At 41.6% G+C, this 15,941-nt stretch overlaps 1 protein-coding gene across 3 annotated transcripts in view; it reads left to right on the top strand.

The window, feature by feature from the left end:
* CDK14 (cyclin dependent kinase 14) overlaps positions 1-15,941 on the top strand; it is a 505,344-nt gene that overhangs the window by 340,610 nt on the left and 148,793 nt on the right. For all 3 annotated transcript variants that reach the window (XM_084618492.1, XM_084618493.1, XM_084618494.1), the window contains one exon: positions 11,944-12,007. In XM_084618492.1, coding sequence (XP_084474618.1) covers positions 11,944-12,007 — 64 coding nt within the window. The remainder of the gene's footprint in view (positions 1-11,943; positions 12,008-15,941) is intronic.

Below are 15,941 nucleotides of genomic sequence, written 5' to 3'. Positions count from 1 at the left end.
CCTCCAGGCCACAGAGCAGCTGTGGATGCTGAAGTAGCCCTAAATTCCAATAAGATAATCATCTGCTTCCCTCCGTTTGGCTCCACCCCACTCTGGTTCACGTACTCCCCATCTCTTGGGCACTGCTGTGCAGGAAGCTTGGGTGGGGCTGGACTCCATACTTGTAGGGGGTATGCGTGCCCTGCAGCCTCCCTCCCCTATCCTCTTACTCCTGCTCAACAGAATTGCTCCAGGCCCTCTGCCAGTGGGCCCTCCAAGTGGTCGTTTCAATTACCTCTAAATAAAAAATTGTGAATTTAGTTGTACTATCAAAGTGGTACATGTGGAACAGAGCCAGTGATGGGAGAAATTCCAAACATTTGGAGTGGGCAAATACGTAAAAGTAAGGAGAACCATTTCAGCTCTACAAAAGTAGGCATGAAATCACATGTTAAATAGGTTTCCTGATAAGATTCCTTTTACTTTCCACTTCCACTCAGGCCAGCAGTACAGCAAGAACAGTTTTCTCACCCTACTTTGCACTTCTTATGTTGATCCTGGTCAGAACTAAGCAGCATAAATATGAGCAAAAGACTAATATAATTTTAAAAAAAGTTCAGCTTGTGTTTTGTTCAAGTTTTGTGGGAAGATCAATGCTAACTTTATCTGGCCTGCTTTTCTCATCCTTATTGGCTTGTCACTTTGATGTTGTTTGAAATAGATTTGATAACAAAACACTCTTCATGGATGAAAGTAGGCGTTTTTCTCTGACATAATGGAATGTAAAAATACTGCATAGTGCCTGAAAGATTTTGTCTTTTATTTTACACACACTCGATTCTGCTTTTATTGATTTCCCCACGCTACACAGAACAGAATGTACTCTAGCAACTTGTATATTTCATGCAACGCTATCACTTATCTGCACAGCAGAAAAGAACTTGCTTAGTAGGGCGCTTTATTTGTTGGTAAACATGCTTTTCTCTTTTTCACAGTCTCTGCATTGCTCTTGTGGATGCTGTAGACATTATTCATCTGTCACTTGAAGTTATCTCTTATTGTTTTGGGCAGAGCTGGTGGAAAAATGTCAAACTTCCATTTTTTTAATGGAAGAGTCCATTTTTCATGAAAAGCAAACAAAAAAAGTGCAAAAAGCTCTTGTTTTCTCTTAATAAATCTGGGGTCTAAGTTATGGGTGCCCGGTGGTTTAGATTTGAATGTCTGAACTTCACACTGAAATGTATATTCTAGTGCACATTTACCTACTCCATATGATGAAATGGTGACTGTGGGATTTTTGTTTCCTCTGTTATTTTATATCAATTGTAAATGTTTAAATTATCAGGATAAAATAGTGTAACAACATAAATCTAGCAATAACAGGAGCCTGATTTATAAATAAAAATAAAAAACTTGAATTTTAATTAAATGTCTCCCATCTTGAGTCAGCTCTTCAAAAAGATTGTTTTTATTTCTTTCATATCTCATTCCCATGCAATGAGTCTCTAGTCTGTGTATTTCTAATATAAGGAATCTCTTCTTCTCACCTTTTTTCCTTTCCTATTTTTAAAAGAGATGAAAATTTTGATAGAGGTCAGTGGTTGGAAAAGAGGAGGGGAACATTGTTGTTTTATTGTACGTATTACAGTAGCATCTAGAGGCCGCAAAGGAGATCAGCACTTCACTGTGCTAGTCGCTATAAATACACTGTAAACAAAAGATAGACTAAAGATGAGAGAAAGGAAGTATTATTATCCCAATTTCATAGATGAGGAACTGAAGTACAGAGAGAATAAGTGACTTGCCCAGGATTTTATAGGAAGTTTGTGGTGAAGCTGGGAATTGAACCCAGACCTCCTCAGTCCCAGGCCTGTGTCTCAGCCACTAAGTGATCCTTTCTCATTTTCACTTTTGAGTTGGTTAGTTTGCTGGTCAGAGATTGTATGGAATTTTTGCAGTTTAGTTAGATGGGAATGAGGCTTCGATAACTGTATTTTAAGTTACCTCATGGGCAGCTAGAGCCACAGTAGATGCTCCTTTCATTGTGTATAAGTCCAAATAAATAAACGGCTATATGTATATAGCCTCAGATATGTTGGTGCAACCTTAACTGATGAGCACTGCCATTTTGGAGAAGGAATTGATATAATTTGTCAATCTAGCTAGGAACCCTGGAACATTTAGTATCTTCCAAAAGATAACATTTGTTTGCCCATCACTGTTAGATGTGGAAGTGTGTAATCCAAAATGATAGATTTATTGTCCCTCAAGGAAACTGAACTGCTGAGCTCCTGGTGTGAAAACAATGACTGGTATCAAGACAATTCCATTTCTCTTTCTCTCTTTTGAATATTAAGTCTGACACTTAACTGCCATATATCATGCCCTGCAGAATAAGACAAGGAAGTATAGATGCAATTGTCAATCATCTGACTTTGAGCCAATACGTGCAATATACTGGTAGTCATTACATCTGTCTTTTTAATTTTTTTTGACAAAGAAAGACTAAATGTGAAGATGAAGAAAGCTGCTGAATGTCCCCAATTGCTATATATCTCTCCTGCTCAATGACATTGGAAGCCAGGCAGTGCAATGAAATTGGCCTCACCATGGTGAAGATGGCGATTATTTCGCTCAGGGCGAACACTCTCGAGAAGAACTTTGTAGTATTTTGATCCGCAGAACCGTTTTTGCCTTGTCAGGTTGTCCTTTCCTCCTTTTTTGATGACTGATTTTGAAAGCTTCCGACCATCTTCCCTGTAAGTGGAAAAGATTTTAGCAAGTGACTTCTCAGCACAGAAGGAATGGCAAGAAGATATCAAATAAACTTCTTCTCTTCAGCAGATCAGAAGGGAATTTCATCAGCAAAAGAGGAGGCCACATGAGCAATTTTTGCTGTAAGGCCGTCTGGATTTGATGCCTTATGCTTAGAGCAAGTCTACACTACAGCCAGGATCGACACTCTGAGATTGGTCCACCGATGGTCGATTTAGCAGGTATAGTCAAGACCCACCAAATCGACTGCAGATCACTCTCCAGTCGACCCCTGTACTCTACCCCCGATGACAAGAGTAAGGGAAGTCAACGGAAGATTTTCTCCCATCGACCCCCTGCGGTGTAGACCCCGTGGTAACTTGACCTAAGGTATGTCGACTCCAGCTACGTTATTCAGGTAGCTGGAGTTGCATAGCGTAGGTCGACTTACTGCAGTAGTGTAGACGTAGCCTTAGCAACCCATCTACAGGCAGTCAGAGTAGCTTTTCTGACTGGGAAAATCCTTCTCTGAAAACAAAGTGGTGAGCGCTCCTGGAGCTCATCAGGCTTCTGAGCTTTAAAAGCCAGCTCTGCTGGCCCTCCTATTCCCACTTTTAAATCCCTCCCCCCTTCCTGGATTCCACAGTGCTGCTTGACTTCTCCTTCCACCTGGGAACTAGGCAGGAACTGGCTGACAATTGTCCAGTTTTCAGCTAAATGAAGCATTTTGTGAAATATCTGCTTCCTGCAGAAAATACCGACTTTTTATGAAAACACGACCAGCCAAAAAATTTCAGATGAGAAGAAAACAAAAAGATGATTTTGAAATGCCACTGTGATGCCTCATGCCCCCATTCTCCTCTCTGGTTTTGTTGTCCAGACAGCCATCGTCTCCCATGATGCTCCACAGCCAAGGATTCTCATAATGTACTGTGTGGTGGATCAGCTAGTGGAGAGACAATATTTGAAATCTTCTTGATGGTTTTTGGAAAAACTAAGTGTGAAGTGAAATGAAAAGTTTCTAAATGAAAATTGAATGAATTTTTGACAATTTTTCCACACGAGTTTTTTTTTTTAAAAGTCCGTGGGTGGGTTGGTTGGTTGGTTGTTTTTTTGGGGGGGAGGGGGGAGAGAACAAAACCTCTCAAACACCTCTTAGTTCAAAAAATGGTGATCTGCTCTGAGGACTTTTTGAATGGATTTGCTTTAATGTTTATCCATCAAGAGTTGACCCAATACATGAAGAGTCTAAAAGAGAATACAGTAAACAGCCAGGAATTCATAGAGCCTGTCTTTAACAAAGTGTAACTCATTGGCCTTCTGGTCTTGCTCACACTCCTGCCTTGTCATTGCAAACTTCTGGATCTGTTTCTGGCTGGATGGTCTTTTTGTGGTGGGGGCGACAACCTCAAACCAATACCTTTCTTGAGGAATACCAAGAATTCTTATACCAAATATTAAGGAAATTGTACATAACCAGATATTAAAGCACTGTACTCTGAGTTTTGTTTTTAATAGGATAAAGCTTTGTATATTCTGCAATTGAGGTGAATCTGTTGGCCCATTACTGGCTACTCCACCACTTCAGAAAGAGCTGGAGGGAAGGAATTAAGCCAAGGGTCATCCCCCAAGGGACCCAGATCAGCTAGGCAAACTATGTTACCAGAGTGGCCATTATGCAACATTATGTAATTATTTTTGCTCTCTGAAGAAAATATAGGACAATATGACTCATTATGTTGACAGTGTTATGCTGTTCACAAGCTATGACGACCACAAAATAAAGGTTGGCTTGGATACCAGGCAGTGCATTAGTGAGGTCTTTGTAAAACTAATTTTAAAAAGCAAAGCAGCAGTTTCTTTTCCAACTCAAAAAGTCAAACCAGTTACAGTAAAATCCCTTTATTTCCCAAGGTGCTTTAGCTATTTTAAGTGTTTTATTACTGAGCCTGTCGTTTAATATGACAGTGGGCACCAGGAGTTCACTCCTTCAAATTAGTGTATCAAGCATGAGCATAGAGAGCAGCTCCCCCTAAGGTAAGTCATCACCACAGTTAGCCTGGGTGATCAGCACCCAGATTGGAGCACCCCAGGTAGCTATCCCAAGGTATGAGCATCTACACTTGAAAACCCTACCCAAGTTGCTGGGTTCTCACTGGTGCTGTGTGGCAGTAGGCCTAGAACTGGTTAGGAATTTTTTGACAGAACGCTTTTTCATCAGAAAATGTAGAACCATCAAAACCAAAACTTTTCACAGAAATGAATCTCTTTTGACAAAATTTTCATTGGGAAGGATTCTCAGGATAGAACTTGTGAGAGAGAGACAGACACAGATTCATGCACTATGACCTCCCACCCTCCCCACCCCAAATGGCCAATAGTCCATTGGATAAGGTACTTACTTGGGATGTTGGAGACCCAGGTTCATGTCCTTGGTATGAACCAGCAAAAGCCTCAGGTAAGTGTTTGAATCTCTGGGCTATTGGCTTTCCTGGGGCGAGTCTGGTTTTGCTTGTTTGTTTTTTGTTGGGTGGGGGATTGGGTGAGAAAATATTTGAAAGGTCCGTTTCAAATGCAGAAAGGGAAAAAATGTTGAAAATCTTGAAAATTTTCCTGGGACAGGAAAACCATTTCCTGCACAACTCAGACTTCTAGGGGTGCATCCCCTGGTTCTTTGTGCTGCCATAAGATGAGCCATTTTATGATTCTTCCCAGTGAATTATGGGTGAACTTGTCTGTCCTTCTGGACACACACAGTTAATTGTGAGAAGGCATTGGAGGACTATCACCACTCAAGTGATTTTTAGCCTGGATTCTTGCTGCAAAGTGAGCCTATGGGAAAGTGGAACACAAGCTGGAACCCACATCCCCAGCTGTGCCCGCTAGCCTGGGCAGAGAGAGCGCTACTAAACCTGGTGTGTGGATGGAGGAGGATTAGGATCAATACTGGTGTAAAAGCCTGAATCAACTCTACAGTGAAGACATACCCTTAGAGATAAAACTGCATTTCTCCTGCCTGACCCCTACATTCAACAGGCTAACAGCGTATTAGCTATGTGGAGTGTGCCATAAGGACAATATGTGGCTGTCTTAAAGTACCCTCTTTTTCAGTAAATTGGCTAAGATAAATTCTTCGGTATCCCTTACCGCATTGTACTGGCTTTCCCACAGAAATCCCTCTTTAAACCACCCCTGACATGATGCCTTCAAAACTCTCGGTAATGCCTAGGCAGTGGACAGGAAGTTTATTCCTCCTTATTATGCCAAGTAGGATTGTTTCACTGTTACTTTGTCCTCCTTGTTAGTCATTTATCTTTACCTGCTGTATTTTCTCGTATGTTTAGACTGTAGGCTCTTTGGGACAAGCACTGTGTCTTTGTACCATTCATAGAACAATGGGGTCCTGATCGCTGATTGTGTCCAATAGGTGCTACCACCCTATAAATAATAATCCAAGTGATGGAATACCCTGGTTGTCTTTGGCAGAAGAGCCACTGTTGACAACAGAAAAAGTGATGTAGAGAGTTTGGGTCCTACTATGAGCAGAACTTATTTTGTAACTGGCTCCCAGACGCTGTGACTGTGTTAGAATATATAGACAGAAAATTAATAGGAAGGCTGGGGGGGAATTGGTCACAGTTTAGTGTGAAAAGTGATCACATAGCAAAGCCTTTTGTTTTGGTTCCTATGTCATTTTGGAAACCAAAGTTACTTCCTTGTTTCTCTTATTCTGATCCTTATGTTACCTCAACACAGCAAACCTTCTTCATGTTATGTTAAGATTTTAGGTTTCAGATTATATGAACTAGCTTTGATTTCTACCTGTAAAGTGCAGAAGAGGGGCTAGACACTAGAATTGTGGCTCACTCGCAGCCTAAATTTGCCCTTCTTTCTTTATATTGCTGTTATTGACTGAAGGAGAGTGTGTATGTGTGTATATACAGGGCACATCAATCTCATCTAAAATACTGGACAGTTAATACTGATAATGTAAGGGAGTCTTATTGAGAGGGGGTGAATAATTTTCCTTTAGTGATACAGTTATTTAGAGGGATTGTTCATTGAATTGCTGAGGTGTGCTACAAAATACACAACATTTTCAAGCATACTTACTGCTTCGCTTGGAAGAGCTGGAAAAAAATCTTTGTTTTTAATCCACTGGCTCCCTCTGCTGGCATGACAGAATTATAGTGCATGGTTGCTGGTTAGAAGAACTGATTATACAGAGCTAGAAGAAAATGGCTTTGCAAAGAACTATTTTACTTGATCATGACACAAGTGAATCAGGGGCACTTCCTGGCTTCTCACCCCTTGCTTTAGCACTGTACACACACATACACACACTCCTTCAGTCAATAAGAGTAATGAAAAGAAAGAAGAAAGGGGAAGTTAGGCTGTGAATGAACCACAGTTCTAGTGCACAGCACCTCTCATTCAATCAGGAATTAAACACTGTTTTTGAAATATTGAAAACAGTGTTTTATAAACATTAACTACAAATAAAACTTTAATGCAATCAACAGGATGTCTGCACATACCATAACTTAGTAGTCATATGATCTTATTACTCTTGCCCTTCCCTCCCTGCTCCCCATTGTTTATTTTCACTAGTTGTGTTACATTTTAAATGCTGCATTTGTTTACTGTATTTGGCTGGATCACTATGCATCCACCTAAAAGGAGCACCTTTTAGTTAGAAAACACTTCAGCGAAAGGGTGATGCCTTTGTGTTTGTGCTGTAAATCACTCAGCAAACTTGGATGATTTTTTAAATATAATTAATCATAGAGTTAAAGCTTGCAGCACAGCTTGTAGGTTAGTATTATTGTATCCATTTCACAGATAGGAAAACTGAGGCACAGAGAGGCTAAATTACTTGCTGAATGTCAGAAGGCAAATAGCAGAGCCAGAGCTCTGAAACCTCAACTCTCAGCTAACATGTACAGGCCCCTGCCAATGCTCTCGTTGACCTTACATAAATTTAATTTTCATAATAAACATCAGATTGCCCAGGTCATCCCACACTCAGTACACAGATATATTATGGGTGACACAATAAAAAAGATTTTAAAACCCCTTCATAGCAGTCCTTTTAAAAAAAAAAAAAGAAGAAGAAAGAAAGAAAATCTCCTCAGCCAAGCCCATGCCCAAAAGCCTCAGAGAAAAGATAGGCTTTGCAGCCTGCCTTGAAACTTAACAGAAGTGGTTCTGCTGCACCAAGAGAGGGGAGTGAATTCCAGAGCTGAGGACCCCTCATGGGGATCCACTGCCAACAGCTCCCTCTTTTTTACATTTGGGGCTCCACCTTGAGAGCCTCTGCTGATCTCAGTTGTGCCAAAAGAGACAGGGAAAGAGGCAGTCTCTCAGGCACCCAGGTCACATACCGTAAAGGATTTTATAGGTTAAAACAACAGCCAGTGCAGTGCCTCAGGCACAGATGTGAAATGCCCTTCAGGGTGCAATTGCACTTAGTAAACAGAGAGCTGTATGCTGAGTTCCAAGTGGTCTCAGTGTGTGACCCCAAATAGAGCGCATTACAGTAATCCAGTTTTGAGGTGATAAGGCATGGATATCTCTGGCAAGGTACACATTGGGAAGGAAAGGTCATGCTCTTCCCAGGAGGTGCAGATGGGAAGGAGTGTTCTTGATCACGGTCATAAGAATCCAGGTTCTACCAGTAGTGACACACCTGAGTTTTGTACACTAAAAGAAACCACCTGTGATGCATAGCATCTCTGCTATAAGAAACTACCAGCGTCCTTTTTAAGTTACTCAGAGGGGATCTTTTTGTTCCCCTCTAATTTGCATTATAGCATTTTTTTTGCTCACCTGGAGTTGCAGGTTTGCTGCCTGCTCTCACTGTCATCTTTGCTTCTTATTTACTCTTTTATCAGTGATTTTTTATCGCTTCCTCCTCCCTGAATAATCAATAAAACAGAGGGACACGAGAACTCATCATCCTCAGATTTGCTTTTGCTTTGAGACATAACTGCTTGCACTTCTTTTTACTGAAGTTAAGAAGAACGCTCAGGAACAAAACTGCTAGAGATAGATTTATGAATGAGTTTTGGATACTGACTTTTCATAAGTAGAATGTTCATTCATATGCATTTACCTGATTTCTAATATGAATTTAAATTCCAGTGATAATTTTCAATATTTTTAATAAATATAGCCCCTAGAGAGAATATAAATTGGTATTTTTTAATGATCAGTTTGTTATAAATCAGATTTTAAAGCCACTGGTCATGATATTAATGTTACTGTAGAAAGTAGTTACTGTGAACAACAAATAGGAATCCCAATTATTTAAGATTGTACAAATTAAAATTTAAGCTACTTCCCTAACCATCTATTTCAATTTTTAACTACTCTACTATACAATGCCGTCCATCCCAAGGCATTGGGCATCCTTGGCACTCTTTTAAAAACACTCCAGTTAAGAAACAGACCCACCACATCACCAAATTCAAATACCCATTGAAAACAGATGCATTAACATTTCATTTAAGCCTGCTCACATTGTCCCCCCGCCACTACACACACAGACCCCACTACCCAGCCCTACCTGTTACCCATCTCCTTACAGATTGAGGAGAAAAGCTTAGTCTTGGATTCTTCACTAGGCCCCAGCCATTGTGCCCAACACAACCTTCATGCGTGGGGGTCTTTGTCCAGATAGATGGAAGATAATTGTGTTGCCCCTTTAAGGACTTCTTACAAGAGATGGTGAGGAGGGGGAGTTTACAGGGGTAGACAAGAAGGGCAGGAAGCAGTTGGGGCCAGGTCAGAAGATCACTGCACGGCTCTTCATGCTCACTGGAAGAGAGGGTTAATGCCCCATTCAGCTGTAGAGAGACCCTGATTTATCAGGATTGCGCTGGCAGCGCCAACCCAGGAACTTGGCAAAAGCACCAAGTTCCCTCTTGACCTGCTGTAGGCATTATGCCAGTTGCCCTTCGCCTTGGGGGTTGGGAGGGAATTTGTTGGCCAAGGCAGAATGGGTTTTTTCACCTTCCCCACAGCTGGTCTGGGACCCACTGGGGTGATGTAGGGGGTTGGGTTAGAATGTTGCAACTTAGTACATAAAACTAGTGGCTGATGTCCAGTGCACGTGCTCAGTATGGAAAGGATACAGTTATCAGATAAAATGGATTGGAAAAGAATTTGAAGGAAAGTATCCCTTAAGGGAGGCAGAGTAAGGGTGTTTGGGGCTCCTACGTCTTGTACAGTGGGGAGCTGTCCTTTTCCTAACCCTTTTTAGCCCCCTTTCAGGGAGCTGAGGAAGAGGGTTTGGGGCTCCTGCATCTGGATCAGCAGAAAACCGAACCCTCTCCTTCCTGCACTGTAAAATTTGTTCCTGGGTACACCCAGATATTAGAAGTGAATAAAGTTGTGGCCTAATTAAATCACATTCATGGCCCCCCCGGTCTTTCTTCTGGCGTGACTGGACAATTGTGCTTTGACTTAATTTAACACAGTGGTCCCTTCTGGCCTTAAAGATGTAGGGTGAAATCCCTACTGAAATCAATGACATAAATCCTATTGACTTAAACGGGGTTAGATTTTACCCTGTGAATTGATGACTGTTTTGAGTATAATTTTTATGAGTGACACTTAAAATTTCACAAAAACTAAATGAAAAGTTCTAGAGATTTTGGTGACTGAATTAGCGAAGTTGAGTGAAAAATTGCATATTGTTTTTGACTTTGTGAAAAATGTGTTACTTCAGATTTTTCTCACGCTGAATCTTTCTCATGCTGCATTGGCAGTGAGATGCTCTCAAGAAGAGGGTGAAATACTTTACATTGTGTCATAGATGCCAGGGATTTTACTCCATGTTAACAAGGAGGGGAGGGGGAGAAGTAGTCTTAATTCATTGCTGCCTTGAACCTTTTGTATTCATTTACACCAATGTAAAGTAGATGTAAATTGCTACCATTCTGATTTGATAGCATCTCTCACCCACTTTGCACTAGTGTAAATGACTACACAGGGCAATGGTGAAACAGGTTGTGTGTGTGGAAAAGACATACATTTCAGGATATATGTAGTGCTGAAACTGTGGATGTGGTGTTCTCTGGGATATTCCCCAAACTTAATTGTTTAATTTTCTACAGACAAATGTGTGTGAAACATATGTGCTGTAGCAGTGGTGAGGGCTGCTGCACAATTGTTTGAGTAAAGCATGCAAGTGAGAATTAACCACATATGGTACATGTTAGTCACATCTCTTAATGCACTGGTGGAAGATGCTCAGATATTATGATGATAAGGGCAGCATAAGAACTGGCACAGAAGAGAATAGATGCAGAAGCTGTTCTGTGGGTAGATGGAGGATTGTTGTCTCCACAGTCTTTCAGTTTTTATGAGCACTAAATGCATGTAAAATTAAGGGCAATCTTTTGAAGTTCTGGTTCCTACTGCATTCTTAGAAGTCTGGTTCACCATCTGTGTACATCTGCTACATTGCAGTTAGCAAGCTCTTGGAGTTGAAAATAGTTTAACTTGTATATGTCCATTCAGTTTGTTTAGGATTACAAAGATCTACATTTCCGGTGAGCTCAAAGGCCTACTCTGGGCCATTTCTGCTTTCTATGATGTACAAATAGGTTGACATTTGTCAGTGAAATGTCAGTTTTAATATATCTATCATCTGATAGACCAGCAGTTCTCAAACTTCATTGCATTGTGACCCTCTTCTGACAACAAAAATTACTACCCGATCCCAGGAGTTGGGACCGAAGACCGAGGCCACCCGAACCCTGCCGCCCGAGCCCCACCACTCCGGGCAGATGCTCCAGGCAGCCCAAGGACTTCTTCCTTGGGCAGTGGCATGTAACCCTGGGCTTGGGCTTCAGCTCTGGACGGTTGGGCATGGGCTTCCGGCTTGCTGGGGCCCAGGGCCAACACCAGCCATGGCAACCCCATTAACATGGGGTTGTGACCCACAGTTTGAGAACCCCTGTGATAAACTGTCCAATTTACTGACAAGGGGTAAAGGATTGGGAGTCAGGGCTCCTGTGTCTGATTTCTGACTTTGCCACTGACTTGACCGTGGGTAAGTCAATTAACTTTTTCTTCATTAATTAAGCTTAATTACAGTTTGTATTGTAAAGTACTTTGTAGTCTGTGGAAGAATGGCTCTATATAAAAGCCAAGCATTGCCAGTGCTAAAATTAAAGAGGTCTTTTTTTCTTTTGCTAACAGGTACTTGGAACACCAAATGAAGATACATGGCCTGGAGTCCATTCTTTACCCCATTTCAAGCCAGGTAGGATTAAACAACAAGTTATCAAGATTTCACTCTTTCCAGGAAAACACATTAAAAATCTTACGTGCTAGCTGACAGAAGGATTTTGAGACAATGCTCCTACCTTTTGGCACATTTACTTACTGACTAATGGACTTCTGCAACATTGTTCCAAAATCATCGGAATAGTTTTGCAGGATAGCGGGTGCATTGTAAGCATACCGCCGTGCATTCATTTTAGCATTTCACATGTCACTATGTTAGTTGGATTTTGACTTTTAGCCGTAATTTCCCTTTGTAGCATATTAATGTGACATGTTGCACAGCAATCTTACATATCCTGTGAGTGGTAGGACCAGTATTACTAGTCAACAGATGCAATATCTATGAATTATAATGTACTGAAGGGGGGAATCGAAGTGATAGGGAAAGGGATCCTGGAAGCTGAAGACGGAAACATCTTATTCCTCTGCCACTGTTTAGTTTGCTGTATTATCTAACACTTTCTGCAGTCTACTTTTAAATGGCCACACTGATGGTGCTGCTTCTACCACTGTTGGAAACCTGTTCCACAGTCGAATAGATTTAACCATTAGGAAGTTTCTCTTGCTATTAAGCAAACACCAGTTGGTAACCCTTATAAGCTAGGATGCAACCAAAATAATGATGTTTTATCTGTTCCACAAGTAGACTTCTATTTTGAATTTAATCTATAAATTGCAGTATTTAGGCTGGAAGTAGGTACCAAGATCTACTGCTCTGAAATGGAATCCAGATTCTACTCAAATGAGATCATAATTAAGTTAACAAGTTTGCAGGATTGGGGCTTATGTCATCCAAAAGACCTGGAAAGAAAGAGGGTGATGTACAGCTGCTCATCATAGAATACTATAGGAACCCTTCAATAATAGCACACATCTATTTAATAAATCTGGAAGGGTTTTATCCTAACACTTTCTAGATTAAAAAAAGATTTCCTCTAAAATGCAAAAACAGTTGTGTGTAAATTTAATTCTTATTAAAGAAAACACTATTTTCAGAAAAGTTCCAAAGACATTTGTTAATACCCTGGGATATTGGAAGTGGAAAAACAGGACGTGTTTTTGGCTTTGGTGATGCTGTATTTTTGTCACCAAAAAAAATGGAGTTGAATAAAATGTTTTGAACAGTAGATGGCAGTCAAGAAACTTTCTCTTTAGAGAACGGCTTAGAAGTGCATCATGCAGTGAGGGTTTGTTCTATCAATTTTTGCAAAGGGACATTGGGAAATAAATTGACAGCTGGCATTTAGTGAAATGTAACAGAAGCATGTTATTATTAAAATGACCATTGTGTTGGATTTGTTTTTGTTTCCTCTGTTACAGAGTATGGATTTTGCCAGCTCTGAACACATACCAACCATAAAAATGCAGTAATGAGGAAAAAAAGATAAATGCAATGTGGTAAATGGTCACTCAACACTTTCTCCATTTCCCTGAGGGTGCATAGAGTGTTCTTTGTTCTTTCAGCCTTTCTCCACCCCTGTGAAGTATGCATATTTTCAAGCAAAAATCATTATTATCCTGGTTGATGACTGTTTTCATGTGTATGAGGCCTGTTGCTGCAAGGTGCTGAGCACCCTTAATTCCCATCCACTTACATGGGGGTTGAGAGACGTCTGCTCCTCCGCATGGGGAAAAGGCCTCTTTTTGCTGCAAGTGTATGTTTAGCTCAGAGCTCCCTTTGCCCCCTCCAGCCTCTTAGTGCACATGTATTCTTAGCAAAATGATGAAAATGTGAAATAAGCCCTTCTAACATGTTACAAAGATGCATAGTTTTTGGTTTGTACAACAGTAGGGATGAAATTTGCCTCACCTGCGTAAAGCCTGGGCTTTATGCTGGTGAAATGCAGAATGACTGGGGAAGCAAAATCCAACACCTACAGCATAGGGGTTGGGCATGAAGCAAGCCTTGCATCATATCAAGAACTGCATCCTACGGGCTGAGCTGGAATAATACCACTTTTTGGGGCTGCTAGGGACATTGGCTCTGGTTAGGGATGTATAACATGGCCCTTTCACTATCCAAAAAGCTGCCCCTCATGCTGACCTGTGTCTGGCCATCAGGGAAACCTCTCTGGAGAGCACAGGGGTTGTATAGTCTCTTTCGCAGCTGCTCAACCAGCCCCTTACCCTTCCTATAGTGCTTAGATGGACCCTCTGCACTTGGATGAATTACACCCTATAAGAGATTTTCCGAGTGAACTTGACTGAAAGAGTTTCCTGAGTAACCTTGTACTAGCAGAAGCAGAGTTAATGCTTTATTTTAACACTTCTCAGATTTATAATTTTGAAATGGCTTAGTCTCTTTGTTTCCTTAGTCCCAGAGTACAATATAGTGAACCTGAAATGGTCTTGCCAAATTTGAATTGATTCCATCTGTGTCCAAGACGTATGAGTTTATTGTACTTAAAAATAGAAAGCGTGGAATATATTTTCTTTTTCCAACAGTTTGTTCAGCACTCCTTAGTCAGGCAAAATTTCTCTGTGTGTGGAGCAGAGCCCTAAGAAAGTAACATCCCCATCTAAACATAAATATATGAGCTATAATTTAAGCGTAGCAGTTGCAAACAGTAAGGACAACAAATTATTTGAAAGGAAAGAAGTGCAAGAAGAGCACTGATGATTAGAACATTAGCATCCGCTCAAGGCAGACTTTGATGTTATAAGCTCAGCTGCTTAAAAGCATAAAACAATGGAATTTGAGCAGAAGGTACCAGTAATAAATAGTGACTGTAGTAAAAAAAATTCTGGCAACTTAATTAAATATCTGTGGAGTTGAAAAATAAAACAAGCAGAGTTTAAACAGAATTTCATTTTTTGTTGTCTGCATTCAGATGTAGGTAACTAATTTTTTACTCTGTGATTCAGTAAAACACGGTCACTGCCTCAGGGAGCTAATCACATTTTACTAGGGAGACACAAGTAACATCTGAAAAACACTGCTTTCAATGTTCTGGGTTGCTGCTTCTCCATTCCAGTGTCCACAGGCCTAATTGCCATGTATTGCAGTTAGCAAAAGCAATGATGTCAGGGATATTCTGCTGAGATTGGTCAGTAGAGAGAGAGCAATATCCTAAAATGTGAATAAACTTCTCTCAGGCTGAATGATGAGTCCACTTCTTATGCCAACCATAGAGAGCTCTAAATTAGCCACCTGTTTTGTTTCTGAGGCTCTCAGTTGGTAAATGGGAATGTAAAAATTTTGTATCATTTATTTCACCCACTAGCCCTTTGTCCCTTTGAGATAGCGCCGTATCATCCAAATCATGAAACCAGTTTGAAAGTTGTCTGCTGTGTCATCTCCTGCTGTCCCTTAGTCTTGCCCTCCACCAAAACCATCCCGTTTGTGTTTGCAAATACTTTTATCCCATCTAGTAAATCACCTACTGGGTTGATTTTCAACACTGTTTTTCATCTAAATCGGGGTGGGCAAACTTTTTGGCCCGAGATCCACATTGGGGTTGCAAAACTGTATGGCGGGCCGGATAGGGAAGGCTGAGCCTCCCCAAACAGCCTGGCCCCCACCCCTCTCAGAACCCCCTGACTCATCCAACCACCCCCTCCTGAGCCCCCCCCCCGCCTCAACCATCCCCCTGGGACCCCACCTCCTATCCAAACCCCCTCTCCCAGTCCCCTGACTTACCTGACCCCTATCTGCACCCCTGCCCCCTGACAGGCCCCCTGGGACCCCACACCCTATCCAACCACCCCGCTACCTGTCCCCAGACTGCCCCGACTCCTATCCACACCCACGCCCCCTGACAGGTCCCCCAGGACCCCATGCCTATCCAACCCCCCCAGTTCCCCGTCCCCTGACCGCCCCCCCCCAAAACCTCTGCTCCATCCAACCGCCGCCCCCTGTCCCCTGACGGCCCCCTCCCCCCCCAGGACTCTCTGCCCTTTATCCAAACCCC

The sequence above is a fragment of the Lepidochelys olivacea genome (assembly GCF_965140295.1).
Source record: "Lepidochelys olivacea isolate rLepOli2 genome assembly, chromosome: 2".
Taxonomy (NCBI): Eukaryota; Metazoa; Chordata; order Testudines; family Cheloniidae; genus Lepidochelys; species Lepidochelys olivacea.
This window is presented reverse-complemented; position numbering and strand designations above follow the sequence as displayed.